We start from the raw sequence: 14,019 nt of genomic DNA, 5'->3' as shown, positions 1-14,019 counted from the left end.
AATAGATTTAGCCTAGGCCATGTACATAGTGTGCTGAAAGGCTGCTGGGAGGAAAGGTATTTCTTCACTTATCAAGTTATTTTATGTTCCATTGCTTTCTAAAGTACATGTATGAGGTTCATTCATGAATTGCTACCATGATGGACATGGAATTGATACTATGATTGTTTTATTTGATAAAATGAATAAAAACTGAACTCAGTCACTGGCATATCGATAGCCATAGTCCGATTAATATTGCACAAGGAATACGGCTGAGTCGATAACTGTACTGGAACATGCTGCTGCAGTACATCCTGATCTAAGAGAAGTCAGATCACCCACTCTCCCCCTCTCTCTCTCTCTCTCTCTCTCTCTCTCTCTCTCTCTCTCTCTCTCTCCCCCTCCCTCTCCCTCTATCAGTGAATCTGCATGCGTGTGGGTGTGCAGGAGAGCGGGGGTAGGGAAAATGTCAGAAGAACTCAGGCTTACCTTAAAATAGCCTGTTTTTGCAAACAGCTGATGTTTGCCATGCGCTGTGATCAAGGACCCATAGCTGGAACCCCTCTGGAAAGACCACACAGGGCACACAACATTAGCAGCCATTTGAGGCAATCCAGACTTCTCAGGAGCATACAGGGAAAGGAAAGGACAAACTCAGCCTCTGAGAATCCAAAGGGTTCTTGGACTGGATGTGCTCTGGCTGTGCTCATTAGAATCTAGCCAGGATCTCACAACAAGAGGCATGGTTGATAATAAGACAAGCAGAATGCCTCGCTAAAGAATGGCTGAACATGTTTGATCAACCTTCCTAGGCAGGGCATTGGTGAAAGAACACACAAGCAGATCTGATGTATTTTGAGGAAGATGACAAGAGCCGCCTTGGCATGTGACATTATAATAAGTTGCTATAGTAACTAGAACCTGTAGGACCTATGGTTAGTTACTCTCTTTTTAATGTTTAAAGTTGACTTGAGGCTTGATCCTAATAAAATACAAACATGCAATATACAGGCTTCACATTCAGTATGCTATATTAAAACACCCAATTCACTTTAGACAGTGATTTAGATTAGAATACAGAAGAAAAAGAAAACACCAAAAGTGATTTAATTTGTAGACATCATAAAACACTATAAAAATGTTTTACTTGTAAATCAAACACAGAATAGGTCTCACTTTCAGTCAAATGTGGTAGAACACATTGAAAAATATCATGTTCACATAGGATCACTGCATAAGAACCCTGGAAAATGTACTTGTCATGAAAATGCATGTCCAAAACAATGCAATGAAAAACAGGCACTAAAGCCATTTTGAAAGCATTTGAACTATTCTGGACCATTATGCAAGCATACTAATGTTTGAATTAGTGAACCATTTTACAATACAACAAAACTACTCCTAACAGGATTGCCAGGAAACCCTCAGAAGTTTTAAAAGTGGATGTGTCTATAGTACTCTCTGTCAAGGGTGGATGCTAATTTGGGCAGCACCTTCACTAAAATAAGCTATTTCTGTGGCTGTGATTCTTGGCTCAATGTTTTTTTTAAAAATCAATAACACAAGCAACAGACTACAAAATTAATAATTTCTTTTTTACTTCTCTTACTTCTGGGACATAAAACAAGAATCAGCTTCATAAAATCAGCTACTTTGGGCTAAGTGAATTGATGGCATATCTGCGCAGCCTGGGAAAGGCATAGTCTCCAAGCAAGCCCCCGTCGTGTGAGGGGAACAGTAGGGACTAGTACCTGGGACAGAGTTAGGCGACTGCCAGCACGCTTGTGGTATTTGTTGGGACTCTCGGACTGCAGATCTTCCCACCGTATTCTCCACAGCATTCCAGCTAACTCTTTCTCCAGCATCAGTTTCCTGGAAGGCACAGTGGAGAGAATTTTAATTATCACATTTCCTTTTAATCTCTAACCTATTTTTATTTGTTGTTTCTTTGTTTGGTGTGTGTGTGTGTGGGGGGGGGGGGTGCAAGGTCAAGCCTTAAACAGATGGTTGAGTCTCAGCTTCCAATTTTCTCAAATTCAAAACATGTATGCCGGACGAAGCGATGTTCCATAGCAGACCACTGCACCGCTGGATCAGTCTAAAGATTTACCTTCAGCTCTGACAAGGGCAACACAGTCGTGTTATGGTCACTGCTGTCCTGGCCGTTCCCGCTTGTTATTTTTAACCGTAAGTAAACTTCACTGTCCAGTCCACCGTGTGAATAAACAACTCAGGATTGCTGCGTCCCAACAGCGGCTGCGCACAGCCACAGCTGCATGCTACTGCTACAAACAGAAGCCACTCGTTCTAACATTATGTGGATGTTACCCCAACGTTGTTACAGTAGGATTCAAATGAGGAGGATAGTTATTTGTTTGGGAAGCATTTGGAAAGAGGGATAGGGGAGAGAGAGAGAGAGACAGAAAGACAGAGAAAGAGAGAGACAGAGAGAGAAAGAGGGAAAGAGCAAAGCTCAGACATTCCATTACAATCTAAAAGGTGTAAAACCCTTCCAGATGTTGAGGCTGGGATAGTGCAGCGTTTGCGTTTCAGCCAGGTTTTTACTCCACGTCACAGCCACCCTGGTCGGCCCCGAAAGACGCACCACCGTTTGTTTTTCTAGAGCAGCTCTTGGAGGCGGAGAGAAGGAAAAAAAACGACAAGGCCTTCGTCTGAAAATTGCCAAAGTTCCAAACTGAATTTATTAAGGGGTTTTGTCAAAATAAAAATGCCCACTTCTAATTCTGGAGGCAGTGTGAAACGTTTTGGCTAAAGTCATGTTAAGATGTCAGCTCATCAGCTAACTATCAGCTAACAGCTTGGGCAAGTGTTAAGTGCTATACGATTTTTTTGTAGTTTGTATTTTGCTACTTAAAATACCTATTTTACCCTGCACTTTTACACAGATTAAGGCACTAAAAATGAACTGAGCCAACTTTTCATGGGAGAAGTCTCTATAAGCCATATTCTGTGAATATGCATAACATACACAGAGAGAGGGATGAGCAGACAGATAGGCCTTCTTTTCTCTTTATATGAACTGAAACTGCTCGCAGCACTCACTGCAAAGTGTGGCATTCCATAGAGGACCTATGGTTTCATGCACGTGTGAATGCCATCCCTGGACACCCCACCCCCCTCCCATACTGTTCAGCTGCATGCCTGCAAAATGTCACCTCACATCTCAGATGTGGCCGCATGTTCTAGCCATCGTCAATCTCTCCTGATTAGCCCTCTTTGGTATAATGGTGTTTTTGCCTACACAAGACAGCAAATCAATGCTGAATGCTTGTTTATTTCAGGAGAGACCAGGAAGGACGACTCTTCATACGTGGCAGTACTGAACAGGAGTTAAGGTTGTCTGCCAAAGGCTACAATGATGAAGTGAAAAACAAAAAAGAGCTCTTACAAAATAAAGTCAATCAATCCCTACAGGAGGCAAAGAGGCACCTTTACCAGCCAAATATAGTAAGAACACTTTCAGTGAAAGATCTGTTTATATGTATAAACATATAATGCTGGGAAATTGCTTGTTATTAGTGATGCCATCTCTCAACTATTGGGAATTAGATTAGTGTGTGTGTGTGTGTGTGTGTGTGTGTGTGTGTGTGTGTGTGTGTGTGTGTGTGAGCATGTATTTAGTACTATAGCCAGATTATAACCCAGGAATCATATTTTCAAACGAAGTTCATTTGAGAGAATAAGACAGGAATTAATCTATTTAAAAGAGCAACTGCCAAATCTAGTCTATTCGCCATGAAAAGGTTGAATACATATTCACTTTACAGTACTGACAAGACTATAGCCTCATAAATCCATTCAAAGCAATGAGTCAGCTTCAGCGTTCTTGTCTCCAGACTATTCTTGCTCTCCTTGCCTTTTGGAGAAAGAACAATCATATGTATGGATGGTGATTTTTTTTCAAACACCTCAAAAAATGATTTATTCCTTCACCACAATGGTAAGGATTTCACCATCCCCCGCACACCAGGACTTGCCCACAATGTTGGTGGAAGTCCATCCAAGCAAGGCAATCAACTCTTCATACTTTTCTGGTTGCTGGAACATTTGCGAGTTTCAAAAAGTATATAAATCCTATTCCAGTTCCTCCTATAATAAGCCATGCAAAGCCAAAAAAGCATCTTCTATTCTTTCTTTATGCTTCCTTATTTTTATGAAAAGAAAATGGAAAAATTAAAACTGGCAAAGTGTTGAATCAAAGTGCACCTGTAAATGAGAAAACTTGACATTCCAAAAATGATGAGGGCTAGGCCTGACCCCACAGCCACAATTCCAAGAACAGGAATTTGATCTGAAACAAGAAAAGGACAGGAATGTGATTTGAAACAAGAAAAACAATGTTTCGATTTCACTATAAATTTGGGATGAATATAGTTTCAAATAGTTTCAAATTTCCAAGTTTATTTGTCATGTGCACAGAAAGTAAGTAAGACAGAATAAGAGACAGCTGAAATGCCTGTGTGAAGCTCAGGTGCTCTACAGCTGTGCACTATAAAGGAAACAAAAAAGAACACAAACAATAGCTCAGTGGTTAAGGTACTTCACTTGTATTTGGAAGGTTGCTGGTTCAAGCCCCATCACTGCCAAGTTGCCTCTGTGACCAGGCCCTTAACCTGCAAATGCTCTAGTTGTACTCAGTCATAATTGTAAGTTGCTCTGGGTAAAAGCAACAGCTAAGTACCATATATACAAGAACTTCAGAAAAGGGAATAGAAGTATATGCTTTTGTGGTTAAGTGCGGATCCTAACTGGACACTGTAGTGAGTATGTGACTATTCCACATACTGCACGGATAAGTCTCTGATAATGATGTTATGTCATAACTCAGCATTCCACATACTGCACGGATCAGTCTCTGATAGTGATGTTATGTCATAACTCAGTATTCCACATACTGCATGGATCAATCTCTGATGATGATGTTACATCATAACAAGTACCTTAACCACTGAGCTACCCCTGCCCTCCTTACTCCTACTGTGCAGTGGCACCTTCCAAGACCTCGGAGTACACATCCATCCAGAATTCAGAGAATGCAAAAAAAAATAAAAATCAGTGCTTAATATTTGTGACTTACTCTGAACAAACCTAAACACATAAACACATTTGGATAAGATGATGTGTTTGGATAACATGAGGTCTACATAATCTGTGCAGCAGTGTGTTATATGCAGCTGGTTTGTTAAATCTGTTGTGTGTGTCTCTCATGTGTCTGCATTTAAAACACTTAAATAACACAACTATTATTATTTCACAACCAGTAATGAGGGATGCACACTTATGAATGTTTTTCAAAGGGAGTGGGGTGTTACATATTTGATAAACCACTTAAAAGAAGACAGTGTAAACCCAAACCTTCACAGGAGACCAGACATCGTGGGTCATCAATAGGGGGGCAACCCTTGGGCCAGTGAATCCTCTCTGTAGCCGACCACAAAATTTCCTTATTGGTTCCATTGTAGTGACCAACAGCCTACACAGAATTAAGGCATAAATCAAGCATGTCTTTCTTTTGATAACATTTTTTAAAATGTTATTTTTAACTTTCAGTACAGCGTCAACATTGGAACAAAGTTAGGTCGTGAAGCTCTCTCACAGAATGTATGTTTGATAGTTGCAATTACACTTAGTCCTGTGAGAATTATTTTGATCTTGATTGGGATAAAACTGGAATCCATAATCAAGTGATAACAATTGATACTAGTAAAAAATATAAAAAGCAAAACAGAAAGAACCCGCTTGGAAAAAAAAGGAGACATGACAACTAATCAGATAAGAGCAAATCACTGTAATTTTGTGCTCTTTCTTACAAAGAACCCAATTAGAACCACATTTACTAGCTTGCCTGTTGCTTTACAATCAAACATTTCCAGATATAAATAGCACAAACACAGCATATTCTAATAATGTTGAGATTTTCAGTGTTAAAATCAGTTTGTATGTGTGTGTGTCTGTGTGTGTGTGTGTGTGTGTGTGTGTGTGTAAATATTATGTACACGTTGTATTAAATGCTAAGCATAAAACAAGTGTAATCTAAACATCATATGTTGTAGCTATGGCAACAAAAAACAATCTAACACTCTACTGCAATACATGTGTTTCCGGCTATGTACTTGGCGTATAACAGATTTGGTCCTGAGAGTTAAAGCCAAGAATGGCTTTATGAAGGTTTTCATGAAGGCTGATTTGGTGGGATTTCTTTTCAATATATGCATAAATGCCTTTCTTAGCCTTAAAGCAATCTGTTTACATAAGAATTCCCTTCAGTGAAATAATGGCCAAATACTGTCTGCAATCAACATTATAACAGTTTACAGATGCTTTTTAGCTCTTTAACTTCCAACACAGTTTATCTCCAGGAAATCATCCACAGCATTTAGAGTCCTATATCACAAAATCAATCCCTGAATGACAACAAAACCACTTAAAATCTGTACATCTAACTAAGGTTTCATTCACACCATTCTGCATGAGCTCAAATCGTGCTGAATCAGGAATTACCTGCTGAACACCCGTTTGTGCTTAAGACAGATAGCAGAGACGGCCGGTGCATTCTGTTTCAAAGTGGCCCATGACTCAGACTGTTACCCAATCTGCCCGAGGCGCTGTTCTCTCTGCTCACCTGCTGTCTTGGTTGAGGCCTGGATAACTGCTGCTGTACAGTCATCATTGTAACTGTCACTATCTACACTAAAAAGATTGTTACCAAAATATTTGGTGATGAAATCTACAAGAGCCATAAGGTTTAATAGATGATGACATCAATGTAATATAAAGAGCTCTTGAAACAGAGACTGAATCAGCTCATACTGTATAATATTCCTCAGTAAATAAATTCAGAATGGTGCAATTTTATACTCTGGAAGCTCTTAACTCAGAATTCAGATAATTATCAAATGAAGAGGAACAGTGCAAACTAAAGTTTTTTTGTTAAACTCTATTTTGTTAAGAGTTTAATTAAACTATGTTAAACTATGGCATATTAAACTCTAATTCTATATTCTACAGGGGATTCACAGTCAGTTAAATAGTCTAATATGCCTATAGTCTCAAAAGGTCTTTAATTGCATCTGTTCAATTGTCCCCTTCCAAGCAGATACACAAAAGACCGTGAGATGAAATATGCTGATGTCTTCCTGTGATTGATCACACCAGTGGAGCAAAAGTGCCCACCAGTCAAGTCACATGACAACTGGTGAAAAAAAGCTCGTACCTTCAGCAATATTAATGCCTAGAACTAGAGTGTATTTGTTGTGGTAAACTTACCGCATATTGTCCCGTTTCCAGGTTGGCCATGGCCCATAGGCTGAAGTCTGTGTATCTGGCATTGTTTCGATCTGTGCTAACAAGGCCTGTCACTCCTGGAACACAGATTACATTAACCCAATGTGAAGAGTAGCAACTTATTCTAAGCAGTTCCAGTTGCTGTGTAGTGGTATTATTCTACAGCTCCCTAAACTACACAATAAGCAAGCGAAGCTCATTGTTTTTGTTAATATGAGCCAAACTACTTTCCAATATTCTTGCCCCTTCTATCAAACCATCCAATTTCCATAAATATATGATACTACCACCCCTAAAAGTAGCCACTGCTTGAGTTTTCCATTAACAGCTAATGAAATATTAACTATTATTGTTTCACAGTAGTCATCAGGATGCATCTTTCTTCTCTACAGTATTCGTGAGTGGTGTTCAGATTATATTCTGCTTCATAACATGAGGTGATCTGACAAAACTTTTGTGACCAACAAAATGTGACCTATTGTTCCTTTATTGTGCATTGGCTCCACTGAGCTGCTGATTCTTGAGAGGAAATCCAACAAACAGACTATCTCTCTGCCATGCCCTTGCACACTGTATTATCCCTGGCTCCAGATAACTTTTGGCTCGAAGCATGCAGAAGAGGTTCGTGTCTCTTCCAGGGAGAGGTTCCAACAGATGGACCGTGTATTAGAAACAGATTTTCCATGCACAAGCTGGCTGGGCCAGGCTCTCAATCACAGGGCTCTGACCCCACTCTCGCTGGGAGAGAGTCTCAGAGTTTATCAGCAACATCCAAACAAGCTCCAACCCACGCAGCAGAAACATTGACATACTTCAGAAACTTTGACACACTTCAAAGACATGGACTCTGGAAAATCAAAAAATCCTCGTTCAGCATTACACTGCAGTTCAGAGTGGACCATTTGCATTGTAGCTCCCTCACATTATTTACTCTAGATGCACAAACAATACAATCACTCTGTGGAAATGAGCGGCATCATGCTCACGGCGGTCACGGCAAACGAACACATTGCAGCCTTGAGAATGTGAATGGCCAACGAGTGAACTTAAACAGAGATTACACAGTGATCATAAGCGAACTCACCAGCGATCCTTCGATTTTGCATCCTTGCAATGATGTTGAGGCCGTCATTCTGAGAAACCCCATCTGCTAAAGCCTCGCTCAAGGCTTTGGCATACAGGACAAAACCATCATGGAAACAACCGGCAATAAAATCCATCTGGAAAAGCCAGAACATGCTCAGCATAATCAACACTGATAATGACAGGAAAATCAACCTTACATTCCAACACTTACCTTTGTGTCACTTTGCTAGAACAGTTAGGATTGCAGCTAAGGATCTGTAGAATTATATATCATATACACTAGAGGATTTTTCCTTTTTAAATCAGAGATTGCCTGGCTATAATGTATACAATGATTCAAGTCCATATTTTTGGCTGAAGGGTGATTCTAGTGTTTCATGGGGTTTGTCGGCTAATTTTGTCCATGAGCACAGCTGATTCCGGAAAATGAGCCTGACAAGAGAAAGCCAAGCTCACGTTTCCATGGTACTGAGGTGTCACAGCTGCCTCCTGCAGCTTGAGGAAGAGGAGCATGTTCCAGTGAACACTACAGCAAACACTGCAGGTGTTTGGTGGACTCTGGGTGCCTAAATCATCAACTTGGCTATGTCTCTCTTGCATTGCTAACAACATCAAGGTTATAGATCAACATTTACTTTTCACTGTTTATCTAGAGGAGCTCCAAACTTTAAACATTTAAAACAGCCAACTGGAAAAACTAAAATTCAAGCAAAAAATATTACTTACTAGATATATTCAATACATTTTTTAAAAACTGGATAAACACACACACATGACATGGTGGAACACAATCCTTGAACCATTATTCTCTTAAAAATAATCAATATAACATTATCTTGAGATATCTTGACCTACCAAGGAAGGTTCCAGCTGAACATTAAAGTCCTGTGTTGCTCTCTTATGGAGTTCAGTTCGAAAGGTTGCATACTCTGGATTGTCTGGCTCCCGGTACGTTATAACGAATACAGACTAGACAGACAAGGAAAGACAGCTGAAGTTAATAAACCAAACACAAATGATCTAACACAGATCCTAAGAATTTTCCCAAAAAGTCTAAATACCTCTGCATAATGTTTTTGAAACCAGACATATAAAGCATGTCACTGAGACTGCAAAGTTTATATTGGGTAATTTGCTGTATTTTGGATAGTCCCAAAAAATCCCTCATTTAAAAAAACAAAAAATTAAGCTTTGTTCATGTTGAATAATAATGCTTATGACAAAATTGTCTACAAACCTACAGAGAAAGCTCAATGCCTACAATTCAATGAACAGCAATAGTCTAGTTGAGGAAGACTATGCTGAGGAAGGGTTTAAGATGTGCTGAATAGGGCCACTCTGGAATTAACAACTTCAGTGATGCTATTATGAAGACAGTAAAAGACTTCATTTTAATTTACAGGACACATTAAAAAAAAACATAAGCATTTGGTGTTAGATAATGGTGAAAGATTTTAAAAACAGAATGCAGGGCTTGTACGACTGCTAGGTTTTTCCTTCAGATTTCATATGTGAGGCCTGCATCTCCTGGCATGGCAGTCTCATGACAATAATCTAAAACTATTACATAATTTTCAGAAAGTATCTAGGATCAGAAAGCTGGTCTCTGGCTGAAAACCTGTTGTAACTTGTGGTCACGTTGATGTTGTGTAATGTGCTAACACAGCCAGGAGGTGTACCTCCAAGACATTGGACATTGAGCTTAGAAACATGGTTATCTCCCAGAAACAAATTATTCATGAAAGCGCTAAGTGCTTTACTTTACTTCTGTAGCAGTATACAGATCATTGTATAAGTTTACATCTTGTAAAAGGTGGTATCAATATCTATCACCCCTATCCTCTCTTCTTTAACTTAATATTTAACAGAAATACCAAAACACACAATTTACATTAAACACATTATTCTAATAGTGTTGTGTAGAAATTAAAACTGAACAATATATTTTCTAATTACCTGAACAAACTCTAATTGCAGGAAGCCGAGTCTAATCTGAATAAGTGTAAGCCTAATGGATTTTTAACAACTAAAGCAAAAGGGTTAGTTTTAAAATGCATTCAAAATAAGAGAAAATTGCAGTCCCATTAAGACAGGAAAAACTGTAAAACACTCTAGCGGGCCACAATTAAAGTGCATACAAAAATTTATTAATTTACTAAATAAATGTCACATATGTCCCATGACATTCTAAAAAAAACTTGGTTTGTTGTAGTTCTCCATTGGTTGGAGTTCTCCATTGGTGTACCTGGAACAGTTTGATTGGATCCTTCCACTGCATATTTGAGCCTTGCCATGGCTGCTTGGCCTCGCTGCTGAGACTTTCTCCAAATGCATCCAGGTAGAAGATGGCATAGTCCTCTGGGTTCTTCACCTCTTCCTCAAAGATGTTCATGATGTGGAAGAAGGTCTGCAGAGGCCCGCAGATGTACACAACTGCAGGGGAGTCAGACAAGACAGACAGACAGAGATGTACACAACTGCAGGGGAGACAGACAGAGATGTACGCAACTACAGGGTAGACAGGCAGAGATGTACACAACTGCAGGGCAGACAGGCAGAGATGTGCATAACTGTTGGGCAGACAGGCAGAGATGTGCATAACTGTTGGGCAGACAGACAGAGATGTACACAACTGCAGGTCAGACAGATCATACAGAGATGTAGGGGAGGCAAATCAGACAGAGGCTGCCAGTAAGATATGTGGATACATTCAGCACGTCATAAGCTCATGGTGGGTGTGTGCAAATTTCTCATATACCTGTTAAATCAAGTAAATAGACCTCTTTGATCCACCTTCAGTCTTTGACTATGCCTCCCTTAGAATCCAAGGACAGATAGTAAAATAATGGAAGTAACAATGTCCATCCCTGTAACATCTCTACGTCTGCTGTGCGTACATGGCTGCCTCAATACGGCCGCCATCCTAACTGTGTAAAGCATGCTGCCTTGACTCGTGTGCCTATGTATGCATCCACAGTGCTGTGTTGCATCACATCCCATTCGAACTATAGACACTAATTTCCATTAGCTGTGCCTTGTACAGCGGCGGCTGCCAGCTCATCAGAGGGGCTCCCTCTTAGCACTCAGGCAGAACACGGCCCCTGGTGCGGATACACACCCCAGCCAGCTCTAGCCAAACAGCCCCAAAGCTTGCTGGATGTGCACCAAGACAAATGTACAAAAAGGCAACAAAAATGTTCACCACCATTATAGACTTTAGACAGATCTGCTAGGGCCTAGCTTACACAAAGGCCATCAAAATCAGCACGAGGACGTTCGGTTCTCGTACGAGGTGAGTGCTGACAGTACACAGTCTGTGCTGGTAGTTTGTAATGGCCTGGAGGCTTTTTTGGGTCACTTGCTTAAAAAACACTTGCTGCAGATAGAAGTTAGTATTTATGATTTGTTTTCTGATGCTAGCAATGTACAATGTTGTTAATGTATTGTAGTGATTGAATTTTTTTATATAATGCACATGCACTGACAGTATTTGTGTGCCAGTTGTAGTCTATTAAAAGCAGCAGTAAACAAAGTTTGTGTAAACCATTTTCCTGATTTAATAGTAATTTGTAAATATTTATAAATATTTATTGATAATTAGTGAACATTGTTTATTTATTGTCAGCTCCAGTTGTTCAACTATTATCAGTGTACATACACACAAATGCGCCACACACATCTACACACACACACAGACACAGACAACCACTGAAACAGCAAAACATAACTTGACAACCTTCCCTTTCCACTGCTTGACATGTGCCTTCAGTCTGCTTCAAATCAACTGAGAGGCCTTCTGAGTCTGAACACCATTACCTTTACACCTTCTTTAAATGTTGAGTGTTGTGCTGACAACACATTCTTTTCAGATGTTGCCTGGAGGACAGAGGTATGATCCAATGACCCAGAACTTCCTTTATGAAGTTTTCAAGCAGAGAATAAACATTTTCAGCTGAAATCTTGGTCTCACCCAGACTAGTACAAAATTACCATTAATATCTGGAACCTTTTTCAGTGCAGTGAGTCATTGTTTCCCAAAGGTAATGCACCAGGAAAGAACAAACAGCTGTAAGGATATGAGCGTCTCCAGGGTTGGGCCAGGCTTCAATCTTCCCATCAGTAGGCAAAAATGAACAGAATGCTGAGGCCAGAGAAGCAGAACAAGCCTCGACATTCAAAATAACTCACTCAGACCCTAAGGCCATTATGGCAGTAAAGTCACCCAGGTGGGGAAGGGAGGTACAACAGTACTAACAGACTGAACAGACTGGTGTATTTACATCTATTACAGTACTAATAACACACTGGTATATTTGTATCTACTACAGTACAAATAACACACTGGTGTATTTGCATCTACTACAGAACTAATAACACACTGTATTTACAGTAATTACAGCACTAATAGCTTATATTGGTGTATTTACATTTAGTTTTGATAACATACTGGTTTATTTCAATTATGTATTTATATATATAATTATATATATATATATATATATATATATATATATATATATATATATATATATATATATATATATATATATATTAGGGTATGTGCAGTTTTTCTTATGGTGAAGAAACGCTCCTGTAATTAGCATAATAACATTTTCATATGTTACGGTGAGCAAAGCAGTGTGCATACATTGTTATGATGAACACAATGGTGGGTATATAATGTTATGGTGAACGCAGCGGTGTGCATTTGTCCTGCATTTGTTCAAAATTCATAATGGTGCATAACATATTGCTTACAATGCATGGCTGTGCAGTAGAATGATGTCAATGCTACTGAGAAAACACATTACACTTAACCTGACTGACCCCACATTGGTTTCACATGACGTAATTCAACTCTGTGCTAAAGGTGCTAAACATCTTAAACTACTAATCTAAAAGGTCACAGCTAATAGAGGAACAATTCTAAAATATATTAATCATCTCATTTTATGCTTACTAGACAAAATCTCATTAATTACTTAGAGATAAAATCAAAACAGACAAAAAACCTCACAGAACTCTAGTAGAGAGCAAGACTAAAAACTAACATATGGGCTTTTTAGTCTTGCTATTACTTCTTTTTTTTTTTTGAATCAACAATTTTCTCTCTCCAGAAAGGTCTGTGATGCTAATCTCTAGAAGTGAGCATACAGTGAACAACTGCAAATAATTATCCATTAAAGCCCTTTAAATGTTCATGCACCTTAACAGGCCTAGTTAAATGTCAGAACAATCAAGCAACAATAGGCTGTTATAAAACCCAGCTAAGCTCTTAACTAAATATTGTCAGGTAAAAGCTATGTAACAATGATATCACTTCTCACTCTAATCTTGTATGTTTTGACAATTTAAAGACTAAGCAATAGAGCAACTTAAAGGTACAGTAAGCAGTATTTTACGCTTTGTTTGTCAGCTGTTTCAGGGGCTGACAACATCTGTTGTAAAAAGCACTACATAAATATATTTGACTTGACTTGACATGTCTGGCCTTTTGGTACGCCCCTACGTAGTATAACAGAGCAGAAGATAACCTGCATTGCCAACACAGCATATCAACTGCCATGAAACTTGTCAAAGAAATGGCACTCCATTTCTGAAAGCGTAACAACAATGTTTGGCAGTTGCGGTTGCCTCAGAATTAAA

General features: G+C 39.2%; 1 protein-coding gene across 1 annotated transcript in view; it reads right to left on the bottom strand.

Annotated features, from left to right (window-relative positions):
- Positions 1-14,019, bottom strand: part of LOC113588239 (atrial natriuretic peptide receptor 2) — a 30,651-nt gene that overhangs the window by 13,220 nt on the left and 3,412 nt on the right. Inside the window, exons 2-9 of the mRNA XM_027027346.2 lie at positions 10,619-10,806; positions 9,229-9,342; positions 8,372-8,507; positions 7,270-7,364; positions 5,359-5,476; positions 4,210-4,294; positions 1,734-1,854; positions 472-546 (exon numbers count right to left, since the gene is read on the bottom strand). Of these exons, the coding sequence (XP_026883147.2) occupies positions 472-546; positions 1,734-1,854; positions 4,210-4,294; positions 5,359-5,476; positions 7,270-7,364; positions 8,372-8,507; positions 9,229-9,342; positions 10,619-10,806 (932 nt within the window). The remainder of the gene's footprint in view (positions 1-471; positions 547-1,733; positions 1,855-4,209; positions 4,295-5,358; positions 5,477-7,269; positions 7,365-8,371; positions 8,508-9,228; positions 9,343-10,618; positions 10,807-14,019) is intronic.

This window comes from Electrophorus electricus, chromosome 6 (assembly GCF_013358815.1).
Source record: "Electrophorus electricus isolate fEleEle1 chromosome 6, fEleEle1.pri, whole genome shotgun sequence".
Classification (NCBI taxonomy): Eukaryota; Metazoa; Chordata; class Actinopteri; order Gymnotiformes; family Gymnotidae; genus Electrophorus; species Electrophorus electricus.
This window is presented reverse-complemented; position numbering and strand designations above follow the sequence as displayed.